The following is a 21,962-nucleotide window of genomic DNA, read 5'->3' on the forward strand; positions in this document are numbered from 1 at the left end:
ACAGTCCCTGCTCGACAGAGCTTACAATCTAATCAGGACAAACAGGACAAATAAGGGATAAGCTGTGGCAATACATGAGAAATCTCACATGAAGTTTAGCTCATTTGCATCTCATATTTAAATTTTACAGACATTTTCGTGAATTAGTACATGAGAGAATGAACTGCTTATCTCTTATTAAGTCATTCTAATGGTTCCAAAGGGAAGGCATAGAAATAGGAAAGGCAGAAGAGGAAAGGTAGTTTATCCTTCAAAGAGACCCATGGCTAGCAGCAGCGGAAGTGGTGATGATCTGAGATTTGAGTCTCAGAATCTCTGTAGTTCACCAGCAAAAAAAAAATAGAGATTTTAAAATGAGAATAGTAGTTGGAGAGGTCGGTTTCACTGAAAAGCAGGTTTTATCAGATACTGATCCAGATGAATCAACTTGTGAGGGATTTCTAGACTCAGAGGAGGATGATATTGTAGTGGAAAAGCTGGTTGCTAGAGAGATAGGCAGTACGCAGCTATAGGAAATAGGAAGTGATGCGCCCAGAGTCAAGAGCACACCCCAGGAAGAGCAGATAGTGGAGAGAGTAAGGGACAGGGCTTTTTTGAGGGGGTACTGAGTACCGGCACCTTTTCCATTGTCTACTAAAATTGACCCATGGTCCCCAAGCTCAGGCTCTACACAACAGTTCTGCCTTGTCATAGATTCTGTGACAGGCTGCAGGGGGCCTGGCTATTGTGGGGTGTGTCCCTCAGTGATCACCCCACCTTTGAAGGGTGGCCTGGCATTTGAGTACCGGCACCTTTTTCGTTAGAAAAAATGTAATAGTAAGGGATGTTCTGACGATTCAAATTCTGCTCTGCCCTTAGCCCCAGCTTCAGCAGAAGACCCCCAAGAATTCAGAGAGGGGAACTATTAAAAAAAATCTGAGTTGTGGAGATATTTTATAGCTCTTGACCTTCAGCTTTTTGCAGAATGCTTTCACTGTCAAAAGGCCATTAGAAAAGGAAAATTACTTAGGCATCCAGTTCAAGTGTCAGCATCAGAAAAGCTACAGCAAAGAGGAAGTCTTTCTCCCAAGTTGAGCTCTCAGTCTCTTCCTCCATTGAGGTGGCAAGTGAACAGCCCCAGTGCCTGTCTAAGCAAAGCACCAAGGAGGAGAACCTGGGTGAGGTCATCCTGATAGTAAATACTGTAGAACAGAAATAAAAGAGTTTTCAGCAGCAACAGACATTGACCTCAGAGGTATTGGTCCTGCTTGTCTGACATTGCTGCTTGGATGTCTCAATGCCATCTGAAGCTAAACATGACTAAAACTGAACTTCTCATTTTGTTGTCCCCCTTCTCCTCTACTGCTAACTCCAGACTTCGTTCCTTTTCCCTCGCTGCACCTTATGCCTGGAATAGACTTCCTGAGCCTGTACGTCTAGCTCCATCTCTACCTGTTTTCAAATCTATGCTAAAAACCCACCTTTTCACCACTGCTTTTGGCTCCTAGCCACTACTCAATTTGCCCTCCCCTTGTTCCTTCTCACCCAGTACGTCCCTTGTCCTTAATTGTCTTGTCTGTCTGTCTTATTTTTAGATTGGAAGCTCTTTTGAGCAGGGACTGTCTCTCTCTACATTGGATGTTCAGCGCTGCTTGCGTCTGATAGCGCTATACAAATGTTAATAATAATAATAATATTGGTGCTAATGGACTCCTTGCAGCTGCAAGTGCAAATAAGAGGCTTACAATGTAGCCACCCTGTGTGACTCATATACATCTTTCAGGATTTTCCTAATGAATATGCATGATATCTATTTGCATGTACTGCCTCCATTGTATGGAAAAATATCTCATGCATATTCATTGTGGAAATCTTGAAAACCCAACCTGGTGACACCCCTGCTCTAGACCAACAGATTGACTTACTGGAGGGCCAAGTTGTTGAGGTGCAAGAAGTGTGCCTCAGAGACAGGGGGCCAGTGGGATGCAGTTGAGGGAAAAGTAAGCATCTTGGCAGGTAGTACTGGCAGCAGCATGCTGTGAGCTACCACTTCCTCTCTACCCTTTAACTATATCATAGGAACCGCGGAATGGGCTTTTTTGACACAGACCAACAGCTGCAACAGTGTCCATAAAGATAAAACTGTCTTCTTTGAGTCTTTGTTTGTTTTGTGGTTTTTATTCATTAAACACCAGGGAAAGGTGGAGCAGGTCCAGGGGGGACCTTGCGTTTTATTCCAAAAGGTAATATATGATATTGTGATAAATAGATGAAAGTAACTGGAGTTTCAGGTTGTTGTTGCTGCTATTGAGGGCTGAGGTTTCCTTTGAAAATGTTTCTTACCATATTTGTGAAACACTTTGTCAAATGTGGGCAAATCTCCTCTTTCACTGAAATCCGCTGCTCGAGTTATTAGAGCTTCTTTCACAGCTTCATATCCACAAATCACCACCACTCGACGAAGACCCAAGTAAATTGTGAACACAGGGCCATACTTTTCATACATCTGTTAAAAATGGCAAAAAATGTCAAGAGAACCTGTGGTTTTCCCAAAAACATTGTAGGCTTGGCTTTTTTACATTTGCATTTATAATATTACACCAAAGTAAATAAACCTTTGAATAGGAATAAGTTGTTAACAATCCAAACAGACAAGACAAATTTAGTAATATTAAGAAAAAAAAGAAATAAACCAGTGGTTCCCAAACCTGGTCCTCAACCAGTCAGGTTTTCAGGATATCCACAATGAATATTCATGAGAGAAATTTGCATGCAGTGGAGGCAGTGCATGTAAATATCTCTCATGAATATTCATTGTGGATATCCTGAAAACCTGACTGGCTGGGATGCCTCCAGGACCAGGTTTGAGAACCACTACAATAAAAAAATATTATGAGAGCACCTAGTAGTCCACACTAGAAAGTGGAGAGCCAAGACCACCCAACCAGAGGAAGTTAGAAATAAAAAGTACATAAAAAAAAAGTAATAATCAGTTGTTCATTGTCATCAATTAACAGCCCTCATCATTACCCAAGGTACATCTAGATATTCACAAGTCTGCTTTTGTAATCCCTCTGTCTTCTAAGAAAAATTGTAATTGGGAAGTGTCATAGGTGTTATTATCAAAAGATATGATATATTAACCATGGTATTTCAATTGGAATCTAGCTCCCATATCCAAAATTTGCTGATGATAAAAAGGAGTTTTTTCCTCTTGACTTGTGTCTTTCTAGACATCTCCAGAATAATGAAAACTTTCCTGCCATGAAAAATATGTTTAGTCAGGTTAAAGAATAGTCTAAAGAGAGTTTCTTTGTCCTGGAGGAAAATGAATGCCACCAACAAAGTATTTCTGGATATTAACTAATCTATTGAACGTTCAGGAATCTCTGTTCAAAATGTCTGATGAGACTTCTGACAGAGCTTTCCACAGAAGTTGTTGGTTGTTTCTTAGTAAATGGCACATAATAAATATTATACAAAAAGGCAAGGCTGAGTGTGAATCTTTAAAGATACCTTTCGAGAATCTATACAAAAGATCCTTGGAGAAAATTCAAGTTTCTCGGGTCTAAACATCTCATGGAGTTATCAAAAATGTCCATTTTACAATGAAGAATCAGTTTGCTTTAGTTTAGTTTATATAAACTTGCTATACTGTAAGGTACTGCTAGTGTAACAGAACATACAATATTATCCTCAGAAGAAAGCATCACTTAGCAGCTAAATTAGGCTAGACCACGGAGCTTGCTAACCAATCCTTCACTGGTTAACCCTGAACCATAAGAGGAATATCCCTTTCTCTTACCCTTGCAGTCTGCAGCTTTGGTGTCCAGATGGGATGATGAATTGGCTCCTCTTCAGGGCTCTAGCTATTTCCAGTGAACCTCTCCTGGTCAGGGTTTAGTCTGATAGGTCCTTGCTCTGCACAACAGCTGGTTACTCAGTCTGTAAGAAGCCGTGAATCAACTCCTGAACTTGGCCTTGTGCTGCATGTAGCACAAAGATACAGTTCACGGGTGTTCTGACAATACAATCCCTCCTCAGAGAGATGTGTACACCATCAGCTCTTCTTCTGTTCTCTCTTGCTAGCCCAAAATCTCCCTCTCCTTCCTAGGTTGGCACTACCCTTTAGGTCCCCAGGTGACAATCAGGGACCAATCAGGAACCATGTACCCTGTCCAGCAGGTTACCTATGGTCAGGTTATCTATGGCCAGCAAGTGAAGAATCCACAAGAGTGGAGGAACACGGCAGAACACAAGGGAAGAAAGTTGTGGGAAACAGGTAAAGGCTCTTCAAAAACAAACCATGGAACATTCAAACGTTGTGAAAACGCTCTTTATTGATAGTAGTTAAAGACTCAACATGGCACCTTGCTTTGGCTAAAGGTGCCTGCCTCAGGAGTCTTATGGTGGAAGTATGCTACAAGTCTTGAGTGTTGAAAATACAATATATCAATGTAATCAATGATGTACTGATCTTGACAGCATACTCTATTTGGATCACTTTAGAAGGAAGCATCCAAAGGTCTTTGTAAGACCAGTACACCATTGAATTCACTGATATATTGTGCTTTCAGTACTCGAGCCTTGTAGCATACCTCCACCTAGGAGAAGGTGACTAATGCAGAAAACCACCAGCGGGGCTGGTGGTTGGGAGGTGGGGATAGTGCTGGGCAGACTTATACGGTCTGTGCCAGAGCCGGTGGTGGGAGGAGGGGCTGGTGGTTGGGAGGCGGGGATAGTGCTGGACAGACTTATACGGTCTGTGCCAGAGCTGGTGGTTGGGAGGCAGGGCTGGTGGTTGGGAGGCGGGGATAGTGCTGGGCAGACTTATACGGTCTGTGCCCTGAAGAGCACAGGTACAAATCAAAGTAGGGTATACACAAAAAGTAGCACATATGAGTTATCTTGTTGGGCAGACTGGATGGACCATGCAGGTCTTTTTCTGCCGTCATCTACTATGTTACTATGCTATTCAAAATGTTGAGAATGGCTGATTTTTCATGTTATGGGTCCATAGGCAGTATAAGAAAGTTATATATTTGAATTTCTGTAACTTTTTTATTTTTTTCACACAAAAGAATGGAGTTTGGATGCTGTATTACAAATTGTTTGCTCTAACAGAATCATTAAAATCTCATTTTTTGTTTTTGCTGACTTTGATCACCTTTTCCCAGAGATTATCACAAAATTAAAAATTGAACTAAAGTTATCAGATTTAGCTAAATGAGAAGCTGTGTCTTAGTTGACATTCTTAGACTTGAGCATTTGAACTACTTTAGTTGGCCATAGGCAAAAGGAGGGAAAAAAAAAGTCCAGCAAAACTAATCAGTCCACACCAGTGGCATAACCAGATCTCAGATTTTGAGTGGGCCTGCTGTCAAAATGGGAGGGCACAATGTTCTTGCTGTAGCCCTCCCCCCATTCTGTGCCTCTGGGAGTTTTTGGCTGGTAGGGCTTGGGGATCCCTGACAGCCACTTCATAGATGTGCTGCTACTGGGTGGGCCTTAGCCCAAAATGGGTGGGCCTGGGCCCACCCGGATCCACCCTTGGCTACGCCACTGCGCTAAAGTATTCTGCTGCTCTGCATACGTTTTGCCATCTGCTTAGCTTAAGTGCATGCTATTTCTTTGTTTTTGTTTTTTGAAGGGGGCATATGGGGCAGACAATCAGTGTGGATGAACTAATCATCTAGGAACAGATTCAGTAAATAATGCCCAAATTTGGGTGCCTAAAAAAAAATCGGCACAAAGTGCTATTCCATAAAGGACGCTCTGAGTTGAGCGCCCTGTATAGAATAGTGGTTAGAGCCCATTTCCATCTCCAAATCTGGGCATCAATATTTAAGCCAGCTAAAACCTGGTGTAAGTGCCAGTGCCTAACTCTTGGAGTTTGGGCATGGGAATGGTGCTATTCTATAACTTAATTTTTTGGAATGCCCTGCCCTGCCCCTAGCCATGCCCCCTTTTGAGTGGCATGCTAGGGGTTTTAGGCGCATAGAGGGGCATAATCGAAAGGTTGGCTAAATTTGAATTTGGGCGCCCTCACAAAGCCAGCCAAAATCAGGTAGGTATAATTGGAAAATAACATGACCGGCCATAGACATTCCATTATCGCAGTTGAACACGGCCAAATCAGGGGCGCCCAAAGTAAAGGAAAATGTCCAGCCTTGGATATTCCATTATCACAGTTGAACACGGCCAAATTAGGGGCGGCCAAAGTATAGGAAAAATACGGCAGTTATGTGAGAAACACGTTACTATATACTTCTCAATGTTCCATACATGCATGCACTGTATTTGCGGAACATGCAGCTATGGGAAATATAAGGAATATACATATGAAGTTCACACACTTGATAATGATCCATATAAGGAAAACTTCTATATAAGGAAAACTCCGTAGATAGGCCCCACACGCATGATAACAGTCAATGCACGTCTATGCGTCACGGCCATCCATGTTTGGAGCCATTACAGATGCCAAGACGTGCATGTAGTGACCTGTCCATATATGGGGATGGCCGTCCATATATGGAGATGTGCATGTAAGGACGTCCATCACGCATGGGCGTCCATATAAGGCGCTGCACGCTTTCCAACGGTTATTCACTGAGAAACATGGCTCTGAGAAGAGAGCCCAACTTCTCCGTCGGAGAGAATCTCCTGCTGGTACACCTGTGCTTAAAGCACAGGCGTATTCTGTTCCCCCACCACCATAACCTGCCCCCCAGGACTCTCTGCATCCAAGCCTGGGGTGAGATAAGGGACAGGTTGGAGAGGTAAGTGTTTGCCCCCCCCTCCTGGGCTATCAGGGACCCCTGCTGTAGCTACACATATAAGAGCTCCCTCAGCAGTGTAAGCACAAACTGTAATCTGCATTCAAGGGTAATCAGTGATATGTGCACATGCACATTCATTAATAGAATCTATGTACTAGAAATCAAAAACATTCCCATATCCCTACAATACTGCACACAAATGGTACTCTCTGTCCTCATGTCCACCTCAATGACATCATCCGTACCAATGTAATGCCCCCCCCCCCCCCCCCCACAATCAGTGTTGTGAGTCTCTCCTATTTGATTTACAAATGAATTTGTGTGCTGAAGGCAAGAAGGGCCATCCACTGACTCCTGGTGTACAAACTTATATCTTGCAGAAGATTTGGCATTCGGAGGGACCTAGAGTCCCTCCAGCGGAGGTTCAGAAGAATGAGGAGGCACAACCCTGAAATGATCAGGGCAGTGAGACGGTGCCTCAGGGCTCAGCGTAAGTATTATAAACAGGGCACCTGTACTCATTTGTAAATGTATTTAATAATGCAAATGTCCTGTACAATATCAGTTTCCATGTGGCTAATAGGCAACTAGTAAGTCATAACACCTCTGTCCCAGATCAAGGCATGAGGTTGCAGCTATCCTCCCGTGAGTGTGGCTGCAACTTCCAACTAACCTCCTCTGAGATGAATGAGATGACATGCCTCACTTCTGTATCCCCCTTTCTGGGGTGGATACTGTTTCATGGTATTCCTGCCTGAGGTCCTACTCTTAGTGGATGTAATTGTGTCACATAAAGTTATGTGCTTCCCCCCCAAAAAAACAAAAACCCAAAATGGTCAGCCAACCATAGTCACAAATCATAATGCAAACATGCTGCTGAGCAATGAGTGTGGTCTGCCTGTGTACTCTGTATCAGACCAGCATCCAGAGTTCCTTGTCATGTCATCTCATGCATCTCACACCCCATGGGTATAGCCCAGGGCTCACCACACCTTTCCCCATTCCCCGCCTCAGGCCAGCCAGCTCCTGCACTATGCAAGCCATGTTGGATATGTTGATCTCAAATACAATCCTGTTACATACACAGGGCGGCAGCGGCGGCAAGAGGAGGCCCAGGAGGAGGAGGAGGAAGCCAAGGAGGCAGAGGAGGAGGCCCAGGAGGAGGAGGGGGCCCAGGAGGAGGAGGCGGAGGGCCAGGAATGGCAAGACATGCCTCCTCTGGAGAGGGAGGAGCATCCACCACCAGCTCCAGCCACACCACCAGCTCCACCCACTCCACCAGCTCCAGCCACACCACCATCTGCAGCCAACAGTGCCGCAGTACTGCAACTCCTGCAGCAACTGGTGACTGAAGTGAACCAGTTGCTGCAGGAGGTGGCAGCACTGCGACACTCTGTGGGGGAGCAGCCGGAGACCCACAGCAGGCTCGTGCTGCTGGTCATTGAACTGCTGCAGCACAATTTGGAGAGGGAGGGATAGGGGAGGGGAATGTTTTTTTTTTTGGGGGGGGGGGAAATGTTTGGGGGGGAATTGTAAATAGGTTTTTTATTTGTTACAATACAAATGTTACACTTTTGGCACTGACCAGGGTCTGTGTGTAGTTTGTGCACTACATATGTGTTATTATCAAATGGTGGGGTTGATGTGAGAGGAGGCAGCAATCTGCGTTGCATGACAGGTGACCTATGACAGAGAAACTTTGGTATATATGTGTGATAAGTGTGGCCATACAGAAGGCCACCTGTTCCTTCCAAACTGCATGTTGTTGTTTTTTTGTAATTCTCCAGAACCCATAATTACAAAAAAACAACAACAAAATTTCAATTAACCGCTTGCTGTACAAAGCCTAAACATCCAAAACACACAATTTAAAAATAAACTAAATAAAATCCTGGACCACAAGACCCCTTATCATGTTCCTGAGAATCTTCTCACCTGAAGACCACCAACAAATCTGGTCCCATGACGACTCCCAAAAAACCGGAGCTAAAAAAAACCCACCCCAAAAATCGCCGAATTCTCTGGAGTTCTGGTTCTGGAGAATTTAATGATAATTACTGGGGGGGGGGGGGGGGGGTTTAAAATTTAGTTTTATGGCTTAAAGTGGGAGTTTTGAAGGAGGGGCGTAATTAAGGGTCCAGTTTGGGGTTTAAAATTCTAAGTTTGATGGAGCAGGTGCAGGAGTGGTTAATTTGATTTCTGGAAAAGGTTTAAATTTAGTTTGGAAATTTTTAATAGAGTTAGGTGAAGAAATTGTGAGACGTTTCTTAAAAATTGTTTAAAAAAAAATAACCCATGATTAGGTGGAGATTGTAATATAAAATGTTTCTTGGTGTTTTGGGTACTGTTTAGGTTAAAATTGACTTTAAAATTCTATCCAGCTTATAATCGAACGAGAATAACGCCCAAGTTCCGACCTAAATCGGGAGATGGGCGTTCTTCTCACAAAAACAAATAAAGCGGCATAATCGAAAGCCGAACTTTGGACGCTTTCAACTGCACTCCGTCGCGGGTGCGGACAAAGTTGACGGGGGCGTGTCGGAGGCGTGGTGAAGGCGGAACTGGGGCGTGGTTATCGGGCGAACAGAGATGGGCGCCCTTCGCCGATAATGGAACAGTTTTGAGCTAGAATTTAGGACACTTTTCCTGGACCCTGTTTTTTCACGAATAAGGCCCCCAAAAGTGCCCTAAATGACCAGATGACCCCCAGAGGGAGTCGGGGATGACCTCCCCTGACTCCCCCAGTGGTCACTAACCCCCTCCCACCACAACAAATGATGTTTCACAACTTTTTACTTTCACCCTCAAATGTCATACCCTCCTCCCAAGCAGCAGTATGCAGGTCCCTGGAGCAGTTGTTAGGGGGTGCAGTGGACGTCAGGCAGGTGGACCCAGGCCCATCCCCCCCCTACCTGTTACAATTGTGCTGCTTAATGCTACTAGTCGTCCAACCCCCCCAAACCCACTGTACCCACATGTAGGTGCCCCCCTTCACCTCTTAGGGCTATAGTAATGGTGTAGACTTGTGGGCAGTGGGTTTTGAGGGGGATTTGGGGGGCTCAACACCCAAGGGAAGGGTGCTATGCACCTGGGAGCTCTTTTACCTGTTTTTTTGGTTTTGTAAAAGTGCCCCCTAGGGTGCCCGGTTGGTGTCCTGGCATGTGAGGGGGACCAGTGCACTATGAATCCTGGCCCCTCCCACGAATAAATGTCTTGGATTTATTCGTTTTTGAGCTGGGCGATTTCATTTTCCATTATCGCTGAAAAGCAAAAACGCCCAGCTCACACCTTGACGAATAAAACATGGGCGTCTTTTTCTTTTAAAAAATACGATCCGCCCCGCCCCTTCACGGACCCGTTCTCGGAGATAAACGCCCATGGAGATAGGCGTTTCTGTTCGATTATGCCCCTCTATATATAGTAAGTTTTACATTAATTTCTATGGAGAAAGGGAAATCCAAAATGGAGATTCAGTTAGGACAGTTAAGATTCTAGAAAAAAAAAGGGGAAAAAAACCCCAGTCTTTTTCCTACAGTCTGATTGGTTAAGGGACGTCAGATGTTCCTCTTGGGGATGAGTTGCCTGGAAAACTTCTCAGCTGGGAGAGAGGAGAAGGCTGAAGCACTGAGAGTGAGAGAAAGCGTATGCTGGGTGTCTGTGACATAAAGGAGAAAAAGTATAGATTTTATCAGTTTAAAGTGAAATAAGTGACAGGAAGAGCAATTAAGACACAGGCTTATGTGTGTCAGTTTGAAAGAGGGTACTGTGATATTGAAAGTGAGCTGAGGTGAGTGTGAATGGTGTTCCAGTGATATAACTGGATTTCAATAGATAAAAAGTGAATAAAAGAGCCTTGGTACTGATAATGAGGTGATTTGGGCTGAAAAGTGAGTAATTAAATAAACAGACAGCCCCTTGACATAGCTGTATTGCTGAATCCAATTGGGGAAAACTGATGTGGTTTGGGTGAGTGAGAGCTGTCCTAAGAGAAAGCAGTGAGAAATTTTAAACCGAATTTAATTTGGTTTTGAGTGGAAAAGAGGTATGTCCCTACATACAGTGAATGGAATGGTTAAGTTATAGGGAATTTAAGGTCATTGAAGGTTGAATGAGAGTCTGTATGCTAAGGTACTAAGTGGACACACAGCTGCCTACTCTTTTTAGAATAGGGAAAAACAGTGAAGCACAGGTTTGAGAGAAAAGGATATTTTGTTAAGTTTATTTTGATTAGTAATTAAGCCACAGTATTACTATTCCTTAAATGTCCCAGAGGAAGGAGCAGAATTATTAGGTAGTCAGGGTTTTGCCTCCTATTTGATTTCATTAATGTGAGGTTTAGGAAGAAGACATCTATGAGTTATCCTCTGAAGGGTTTCCGGCTGAGCTCCAACGCAAGAAAGAAGTCACCCAAATCAATTCAACTACAGCTAAGTGACATTTGCAAAGGGTGTTGAAAGAAATATGTTTTTTTACAACATTTTAAAGGGGAAAGAGGGAAAAGAACAACATCAAATATCAAAAATCCATACTTACCTGACCTGGTCTAAGTGTTCTGGTTCCAGTGAGATCCCTGCAAAAACATCAATAATACACACAAAGACGCAAATTCTTAAATCAATAAGAAGGAAAGGAGAATAACAACAAACATCTGAATTTGATAAAAGACAATTTAAATACTCATCTGAAAGGGTTCCTTTCTGCCTTTTGAGGTGATTCTGTTGAAAGAAACATAAAAAGTAAAGGGTATAAATGTAGTTCCACATTTGAATGTTGAATATGTTATTGCAGTTCTATTAAGCCACAAACTAACTTTGAATTTGAGATTATTTGAATGAAAATGTGCTTGCATCTGTATTCAATAACGAAAAAGATAATTTGCAAATCTGAAAGTCTGGTTCTTCCATATCAGGAACAAATCGTAAATTTTAGCTTCTTTTCCTCCTTTATTCTTAGAGAGTAAAGGACGAGGTTAGTCTATTTGTCCTACCCTCTTCTGTTGTAACGGTGTGTTTCCTGGATATTCGCCACGACTACAACAGCAGGTTTCTGGGAGCACACCACTAAAGTCCAGCCGACAGGGGTAGTTACAATAACCATAGGTAGCGCATAGACAATGTTTGCTGTCTGATTGCCAGACACCCTTACCCACTAACAAACCACATTGGTGAGGGCCAGCAAGGAGCTACAAACAGCTGGGTCATCTTTTCACATTGAAGGTATCAGCAATGGTATATACTGCTCAGGAGAAAATGCCCATCTAGCCTCTCCCCCCCCCCCCCACCTTACCATAGAGCCCCACAGCACAGAGTTGTGTAAATAATAGGTATGTTGTCTAGCACTAGTGATCTGCAAAGTAGAAACTTGCAGATAACCATAGGTAGCGCATAGACGATGTTTGCTCTCTGATCGCCAGACACCCTTACCCACAACCAAACTACATTGGTGAGGACCAGCAAGGATGGGTCATCTTTTCACATCTTTTCACCAATGGTATATAGTGCTGAGGAGAGAAGGAGAAACAAGGGTAAAAGCATTAGATGGATGTTTACTTCATCACAATTGCAATATAATACATCAGGTACAGAAAGGCACAGACTAGGGGAATTATATAAGGCACCAGGCTGTATCCACCTGCAGGTAAGTTAGAATAGGAACTGTAACCAGAACCCCTCTCCTTCACTATGACTTAAGGGCTCAAGGCCGTGGTAGGCACGCACCTGTGGCCACCTTGAAAATAGTTTGCAGGATAGAATTTACAAATGTTGTTCCATAACTATGGGGGATTGTAGGACTGTGTTAAATAATGTGGAAAAGACATTCAGTGCATATATGCTTCCCCTCTTCCACACCCCTAGCAACCTTTAGAATGGGTGGGCACTTCATAAAAGGGGACTGAGGTTCAACATATAAAGAAGGATGGAACCTACCGGGAAGTGGTACAGCAGCTCCAACGGCTGGACCACAGTATCGAGGGCCTACGCCATATCCTGAGAGCACCTAATCCAGCCCTGCAGCAGCAACAAGTGGTGTCTCCTTCCACCACTGCACAGCAACCACCGGCAAACCTGGTGAAAATAGAGGTAACATTTGAATGCAGTGAACATAGAGAGAATGGGGAGCCCTTGACCATGAGGGGTGCATACATCCATTCTCAGGGCCTCTCCTCCTCCCCCACCCCACAGGCAGCCACAACTGAGTGTGTCCAATAGAGAACAAGACATCTGTACAATGAATTGGGTAGAAAAAAATCATGGCTCTCAGAGTCCAGTGTATTACTTGACCAGCTGTCCTGCAAGATGAAAGAAGTGTTTGTTTAGCACCTACGTAGCAGAAAGGAAAAAGGTGGTTGAGAGGTATGAGCTTACCTTGAGCTTGTGCTACAAGATTCTTTGCATCAATTGATACAATGGCACCAAAGCAAACACCCACTGGCAAGAGTAATTTCAGCGACCCTGAAATTGAACTGCTGGTTCAAGAAATGCAGAGGAGGCACAGGCATCTCTTTGCTCCCAAGGGCCAGAGGCTGGCTGCTACAACTAAACAGAGAGAAAGGGAGGCAGTAAGGGACCGGCTCAAGCGCTCTTCCACTGTGGCAGTGATGTGGAAGACTGCAAACGAAAGTGGGCCGGCTGAGGCGTGATGTTAGGGTAAAAAAAAAAAACCTCTAAAATGCAAGCACAGAGAAAGCCATTTTAAAGTGGCGCCAATAAAGGAGATGCAAGCTTCCAAATGGGCAGAGCAGCTGCGGAAGTTTATCATTATGACCCTTAATCAAAATGACGTCAGAAGAAGGCGGAACACAGTGAAGGGAAGGCTAGCGACGTCGGGAGTGCCGCCTCCTTCACTGACGTTGCGCTGCCGGAACCGCTACGGAGGTACATTTAAAAAGGAAAAAAAAAGAAAACGGATGTTGGGGGGAGGGCGAGCGAGGTGAGCATGGTGCGGCGGCGCCCCCCAGAGGGAAGCGCCCCCCTGCCATGCTTACCTCGCTTACCATGTTGGCACGGCCCTGGGGGCGGGGAAACTGATGGGACATGCTGGGGGGGTGAGGGTTGGAGGGAGGGAAATATGCACAGAGCGGGTGATGGTGGTGGGAGGGGAGGTAGTGTTGGTGTTGGTGTGTAAATACTGTGTGTGATATAAATAAATGTGCACTTACTCTCACAGAAAACTTGTCTCGATCAGTTTTTGCCTGGCTCTGACCCCCAGCTGGTGTGCACTCTGCTCTGCTCTGTGGGCGGGAGGTCGAGGGGGTTCCTCATCCTCTTCATCTGGGGCCTGCTGCTCTGGTGGCTGTGGCTCTTCTGGGAGGGCCTGTCTTCGGCGCACTGCCAAATTATGTAGCATGCAGCAGGTCAGGAATATCTTTGCCACCATTTGGGGCTGTACAGGAGCTCCCCTCCAGAACGGTCCAGACATCGGAACCTGCTCTTAAGTAGTCCAAAGGTGCGCTCGATGATGCCACAGGTGGTCCGATGTCTACTGTTGTAGATCTCCTCTGACCTTCTTTGTGGGTGCACTATGGGGGTCATGAGCCAAGTCCGCTGTGGGCAGCCTCTGTCACCTTTGGAGAGAAGCAGGATGAGAAAGATGAGTGTGTATTGTTTGGAGCGGGTACCTTGTGGAGGTGTGTGTTGGGGGGGGAGGAATAGTGGGTCGTGAAGTGAGCTGGAGGGAGACAGTGCTGAGGGCTGCCTGTTGGAGGAGGTATAGTTTGGGCAGATCCATGCTGCACTTATCTAGGAGCCATCCGCCAGTGATCTCCCCTCGCTCAAACCTGCGGAACATTCCTGAGTGCTGCAATATATATGCGTCATGGGTGGAACCTGGGTATCGGGCACACACGTCTAGAATTTCCCCCTGGGCATCACACACAGCTTGCATATTGAGTGAGTAGAATGCTTTCCTGTTCCTATAAGTGGCCTCTCGTGCCCGGGGGGGGGGGGGGGGGGGGATCTGAGTGCAACATGTGTGCAGTCAATAGCGCATATGACCGAGGGGAAGCGAGCTACGGCGTAGAAGTCAGCCATGTTGTTCTGCAGGGCATGGGGGGTGGTGGGGAAGGTGATGTACTGAGAGGTGTGGGTAAGGAAGGCATCAAGGAACTGGGTGAGGCAGTTAGAAATGGAAGGCTGGGTGAGACCCGTGTTCACAGCTAGGACAGACTGGAAACTCCCAGTGGCCAGAAGAGAGAGAAGCAGTGATCTTTAGGTGCACAGGAATGGGGTTGTTCCTATGGGTCCTGGCCTGCAGGAGGGGTTGGAGCTGGTCACAAAGGTGCTGAATGGCAGCCCTATCAAAACGGTACCTAGTGAGACACTGCAGGTCAGTGAGGTCTAGGAAAGTGCTACGGGGCCTGAAAACTCTGGGGCGTGCATACCTCCTGAAGTGCCTCCCTCTTCCTCCAACATGTAAGCCACCTGTGCATTTAGTGCCTCCATTTCCCCACGCCACCAGTCAGGGCCGTGCTGACCCGGTAAGCGAGGTAAGCATGGCAGGGGGGCGCTTCCCTCTGGGGGGCGCCGCCGCACCATGCTCACCTCGCTCGCCCTCTCGCAACATTCCTTTTCTTTTTTTTTCTTTTTAAATTTACCTCCGTGGTGGCGGTTCCAGCAGCGCAGCGTCAGGGAAGGAGGCGGCGCTCCCGACGTCTCTAGCCTTCCCTTCACTGTGTTCCGCCTTCTTCTGACGTCAAGGCCGCCGCCGCTGCCGCCACCACCAACTGATAGTCTGCAGGGGGGGGGGGGGGGGCGCCAACTGATAGGCTGCAGGGGGGCGCCAGAGACCCTAGGCACGGCCCTGCCACCAGTGCTCACCCCTCCCTACCAACTTGGTGAAACACAGCAGCAACAAACAGAAGCTACCACTCACTCTCCCACCACCGACAAACAAAGCAGTTGCATACAGCAGAGCCACACTGCAAGCACTCCTGCCACACCCTCTAGCCAATCACTCTCCAAGCAGTCTTCACAAACACGGTGCAGCAGTACACAGGACAAAGAGACAAACAGAGACTACAAACAGGTAAGGGAATGAAATATGAACTTGGGAACAGTGAATGAGAGGGATGGGGGAGATAGAGGAAGGAGTAGTGGTCTTTGGGTTTGGGGACTAGAAGGGGTAGGTAGGGAAAGGTCAAAATGTAAAACGCAAATGAGGCAGGTGAGGCTGACAATGTTCCAACCACAGCACACAGACAAAGGTAACAGGTACTCAACAAACTCTCAGCTTTCTGTGCAAACAACGATTAAACTTTCTCTCCCAACAACGCTTTCGCCTCGCTCCAACTCCACAAAATCGCTAATGGGTCTAAAGACAACTTCCTCCTTACTCTGTTCGCTTTTATTTTAGGTCTAACTAATGCCGGCCATGTTCCCGCCCATGCAAAACTTTTTTGCTAGCTGTTATACATTGGAGGCAGCCATCTAGTAACAGCACCCCTAACACGTCCCCAACCCGCCCCCTGAGGGGACGGCCATAGATGGCCAGCTTCGCGTTGACGCCGGCCTTACGTCCTAGCTTCGATTATTGGATTTAGCCGACCTTCTTTCACGGGGCCGGTCATGTGCCTTTTGTGTCGCTTTTGCCCGGCTTTCTCGTTCGAAAATAAGCTGGACAGAGTTATAGAATAGTACCCAGGAAGATGCATGTGTAAATATTTAATAATGCTAATTAACAGCAATAACTTATTGTTAACTTCAATTTATTTTGCAATTAATTGGCTCGTAAGCCAATTAATTTGGACATTCATCTTCAATCGCTGCCCAAATTTGAGCACCATATATAGAATCCAGGGGCTACCATGCTGACATTACTGTCGCACTAACTGGTTAGCTCATCCATTACACAGGAACCCCTAGTGCTTCCTAAATAAGAGGTGGTAACTGCTCCTATGGTAACTGTTTTTTAATAGCTGAGTGCTAATGCTAACAATAGTGCACAAAGGAGACAGCAATGGTGACTCAGTAAAATGATGATGCTGTATGGGATCTGGAAGATTTATTGGTCAACAAAATAGATTCAACATGGCCATGTTTCGGTTACGAGGTTTGAGCATTCCTTTAGTGATTTAATGAGGAATATATACAAGCATTATCGATGCATTCATCTATACAACACAGGAAGACTCCTGAGACAGGCTGATGGGCAGAAACACGGTCATGTCAAGTCGGAAGAAGAAGGAGAGGTGCTGGAATTGTGTGTGTGTGTGTGGGGGGGGGGGGGGGGGGGATGGTGCTGGACCATCACCTCACCTCCTAGATCTAACCTTTCAGAGCAGGTTTTTCAGCTAGGGAAAATTTGGAAAAAGGGTTCAACAACAGATTCATCAGTACCACCGAAAGAACAAAGAGGAAGGTTACCTTATTATACGGGAAGGGGACGAGGGAGAGGTGGAAGGAGAGGTCGAGGCAATTCAGTGAACAGACAATTTGCAAACAGACAAACTATGAATCAACAAATGAGACAAATAGAAGATTATTGGAAATAAAAAATGTTAGGCACACAGCTTCATTACATGACAATATTATCAATTTATCTAAAAGGAAATTAAATCAACATGAGCGTTCAATTCTCAATAAAGGGCTGTCTTTTGTTCCAACAGCACAATATAATGCATTCAACACACGCATCGATTTATTTAAATTAACTAGGAAATTAAGAATTATGGATTTTTTTTCAGATAAACATGTATACGAAAAGAATGAATCTGTAATTATGAAAAATAGTGTTTGGATGCCCCCCGTCCAAATCAATCCCATGATACAAGCTTTTGAACAAATGGTTATTAGGGACATTGAGATTTTGGAAAATAAGAATAAACATCCATTCTTTAACATCTCTAAAAACGAGAAGAAAGCAATTGAGACATTGAAGAAAGATAACAGTATTGTGATTAAACAGGCAGATAATGGGGGTGCAGTTGTGCTATTAGATAAAGATCAATACATTGAAGAAATTAAGAGACAATTAAAAGACAAAAATTTTTATTTACCTTTATCTAAAGATCCAACCAGTAATTTAAAACATAAGATTGATTCTCTCATTGATATTGGGCTTGAAGCTGGTTTTCTGACAACCAAAGAAGGTATTTTTCTTAGAGTAGAACACCCACGCATCCCAACCATGTATATACTCCCAAAAATTCACAAATCCTTGATTAACCCTCCAGGGAGACCTATTGTGTCAGGCATAGGTTCTCTTTTGGAACCACTTTCCAAATTTACTGATGTATTTTTAAGACCTCTTGTTCCATCCATCCCCTCATATATTAGAGACTCAGCACACATCATTAACATATTAGAACATCTACAAATTAAAAATAAAGATATCATTCTTGTTACATTTGATGTGGAGTCTCTCTACACTAATATCCCCCAGGATGAAGCTCTAGATGTGATTAGGAAAGCATTATCAAATAGGTGTGTGTTTAGAAGGATACCCATTGAGTTTATCATGGAACTTATCACTATAGCATTGAAAGAAAACTATTTCTTTTTTGAAGGTACTTTTTACAAACAAATAAAAGGTACCGCCATGGGTGCAATGGTAGCACCTTCATTAGCTAATCTGTTTATGGCATGTTTTGAAGAGAAATTCTTGCAGAATAATAATTTCATAGAGAATATTATGCTTTGGCGAAGATACATTGATGATATTTTTGTGGTCTGGGCTGGTAGTGAATCACAGTTGATGGATTTTTTCAAATGGCTTAATACAAGAGATAGCAATTTGAAATTTCAGATTAATTTCAGTAGAAAGGAAATTTCATTTTTAGATATTAAAATTCAGTTGGAATCCGGTAGATTTATTACCTCACTATATAGAAAACCTACTGATAAGAACAAATTCCTACATTTTGATAGCTGTCATAGTCATGCCTTAAAGTGTAATCTTCCTTACAGCCAATTTTTAAGAGTAAAAAAATTATGTTCAGAGGATCGTGATTGTAAAGGGCAAATAGGAGAAATGGCTTATAGATTTACGCAAAGAGGCTATCCTGTAAAATATATTGAAAAGGGTATAGCAAGAGCAAAACAGGTCCATAGAAAAGACCTTTTGCAGAATAAGGAAAAGAAACATAATGACCAAAAGGTTATTTGCACTTTATATTATGATTATCTATCCTCTGATATCATTAAAATATTAAGATCTCATTGGCCATTGATCCAGAACATTCCATCTTTTGCAAATAAAGAATTGATGATTGCATACAAAAGAAATAAGAATTTGAAGGATTTTTTGTCACCATCAGCATTACCAGTCCCACTTCATAAGGATAGAGTAAGGGGTCATTACCCATGCTTAAATTGTTCCGTTTGTCCAGTCAATTTGAAAACAAAATGTTTTGAACACCCTGTTACAGGAGAAATATATCAGTTAAAACATTACTCAAATTGTAAGACTTCACAAGTAGTATATGCAGCAATTTGCCCATGCGGGCTTATTTACATTGGTAAAACTATAAGAGCATTTAATAAGCGCATCTTAGAACATAAAAGCGCAATAAAGAGAGAGGTATTAGATAAACCTTTAGTGGCACACATGTGTGAATTTAAACATGATTTTAACCAGTTAAGATTTTTAGTTCTCTTAAGAATATATTCAAATTGGAGAGGTGGAGATGTGAACAAATTGCTATTGCAAGCTGAACAACGTTTGATTTATAGATTTAAGACTGTTAAACCTTTTGGGTTGAATCAAGAAACTGATCTCTCAGTGTTTTTATAGTACTACCAGCAGATTGCCATTATGTACTGCTCAATCCTATGTTTGACCAAATCAGCCACCTGGTGGTCAGTATATGTTACTACATGTCTCCAATGCTTGTTCCATATCCTTTGCCTGGAAATGTCACATGACAGATTTTTTAAAAATAATTATCTCTGTTTCTTAAAGTTTTAAAGTTTTTTTGTTTTTTCTATTTGTACTTTCACTTATCTGTTTTTGAGATATCCATAGTATTTTATACACTTTTATTTGGATTAGTGGGTTCTTGTTCTAGAATTTTCTTTGACCTTTGAACTCTCAAAGGGGATATTTAAAGGACTAATCAGAGTGTTTGTTATAATGCTGCCAGTCAACATAGCATTGTGAAGTTTTTTTTTAATTTATTTATTTATTGTTTTAGTGATAATACAAAGAAAACATCTTTGAAAAGATACACCAGATATAAACACAAATACACTAAAGAATATAATATATATAGAAAACATCTCTACAATCTGGTTACAACAGTCCACCAAAAAGAGAAGGAATGGGATTCAAGATTGATTAAACCAAAGGAAGTTTGGTGCTATTAACTTAAAGTTTAAGGAAAAACAAGCAGTGGTACTCCTTAATTTACAGAACCATAAACCAGAGATGGAATTAGCATTGGTTTTTCTTCATATCAAGGAATGACCTTAATTGTTCAGGTTCAAAGAATATATATTTTTTATCCTTGAATATCAAAATACACTTGCAAGGAAATCGTAATTGGAAAACTGCTCCAACATTTAAAGACTCTTGCCTCATATCTAGGAACTTTTTCCGCCTTTGCTGAGTCCAACGAGCAATGTCTGGGAACACAGAGACTTTGCTTCCTTTATACTCAGGATAAATTTTTTTAAAATAAAGTCTCAATAAAGATTCTTTATCTTGTAAGAAGACAAAAGATACAATCAATGTCGCTCTGGTTTCTGTATTATCCACAGACTGCTCCAAAAAGTTTGTCAAATCCAGCGTTTCAGGAGGAATGTCCTGTTTAGAAGTAACTTGAGGTAAAGGAGGTTTCTTTTCCAAATAGTAAATCTTTTGAAGAGGAGGGAGTGTTTGATCTGAATAATTGTATATTTCTTTAAGAAACTTAGCAAACATATCCTTCGGGGCCACAAATTGAGATTTTGGAAAGTTTAGGAATCGTAGGTTTAGATTTCTTGATAAATTTTCCATATTCTCTATTTTTCTTTGTATAGAGGCACAATCTCCTACAATATGAACTTGTTGTTGAGATATTTTCCCAATTTGCGTCTCTAGGTCAGTTTGCTTTATTATTACTCCCTCCATTTGTCTTTTAAGAGATTTTATCTGAGAAGAATTGTTCAAGGATAACGTTATGAAAGAGGTACAGACCTTGTGAAGCGATTCCAATGCTGTCCAAATCGATTCCAGCGACACCTCTTGGGGCTTGACTAAGGGTTGTATCGCCAATACGCAAGCAGAAACTTCTTCTGGCGTAGTTGTTTCAGGCAATACCCCAGTAGCCTCCCCTGTTGGCATTTCTGGCGTTCGCTGGACTCCCTCAGCTAGCGCCAAGATCTCTCTGGCCTCCGCTATCGCTTCTGGGGAAGGCCACTCCTTCGAAGCCCCACTAGTCTCGGGATTCGGCACAGTTCCACCAGGTGCGTGCGAAAGCGTCGGGGTCACAGGTCCTAACGGACTAAGCGAAAATTCGCTCTCCTGAGCGGGGCTCTTCCCTGCTCCGCTAGCGGATACGTCCGAGGTCGGAGTCGATACCAAAAATGTAGTCAATGACTGCTGCCCAGGCAAGGTAGGGATTTGCTTCGGGAGGGGTGGTCCCCTTAGCTTCCCTTTCCTTTTCGGCATGTTTAACTAGGAAAATCGTCGAAGAAAAATTTTTTTGGGGGGGAGCGTCTTTGCTACACGTCCTGCTTGGGCGCCATCTTGAATCCTATCAGCATTGTGAAGTTTGCTGAGTAAGCTTGGGAAGCACTTATGTAAGGTAAGATATAAGATACTCCATATGGAATTTAGATGGTGGTGTGTATTGTTTAAACAGTTTGGCTTGCTTTAAATATGTTTTGTCAATGCAAATTCTAAGTCAGTTATTTTTTCTAAGCCAGTTGCTTGTTGCTCCATGTCTGTTTTATTGAAGTTTGTGTAATCTGATCAGCTTAGTGCTGTTAGCTTCAATACTTAGAGGGGGTTTAGGATGTTGCCACAGTTATGATTGAAACAGATGATTGTATATCTACCTATTCAAGAATCAGTAAAGAGCACTGCATTACATGCCAGTTTTGCTGAGTGGGATTGCTAAATTCTTTCTAATGATAAAATCATTAGGGTTTATGTATGGATATCCACCCATTTAAATAGCAACATAAAGCACTGGATTGCCTGTGAGTTTGGCTGAGCGCCTCTGAATCAGTATTGCTACATCCATTACAAAGTTTTTTCTAATGGCAACAGCACAATTTCAAT

General features: G+C 43.4%; 1 protein-coding gene across 2 annotated transcripts in view; it reads right to left on the reverse strand.

The window, feature by feature from the left end:
- LOC115480088 (cytochrome P450 2G1-like) overlaps positions 1-21,962 on the reverse strand; it is a 64,757-nt gene that overhangs the window by 25,469 nt on the left and 17,326 nt on the right. Inside the window, exons 1-2 of one of the 2 annotated variants that reach the window (XM_030218547.1) lie at positions 3,785-4,509; positions 2,323-2,485 (exon numbers count right to left, since the gene is read on the reverse strand). In XM_030218547.1, the coding sequence (XP_030074407.1) occupies positions 2,323-2,485 (163 nt within the window). In that variant the 5' untranslated portion in view covers positions 3,785-4,509. Of the gene's footprint in view, positions 1-2,322; positions 2,486-3,784; positions 4,510-21,962 lie in introns of those variants that run through there. The other variant, XM_030218546.1, reaches the window with a different exon arrangement.

The sequence above is a fragment of the Microcaecilia unicolor genome, chromosome 11, assembly GCF_901765095.1.
Source record: "Microcaecilia unicolor chromosome 11, aMicUni1.1, whole genome shotgun sequence".
Taxonomy (NCBI): Eukaryota; Metazoa; Chordata; class Amphibia; order Gymnophiona; family Siphonopidae; genus Microcaecilia; species Microcaecilia unicolor.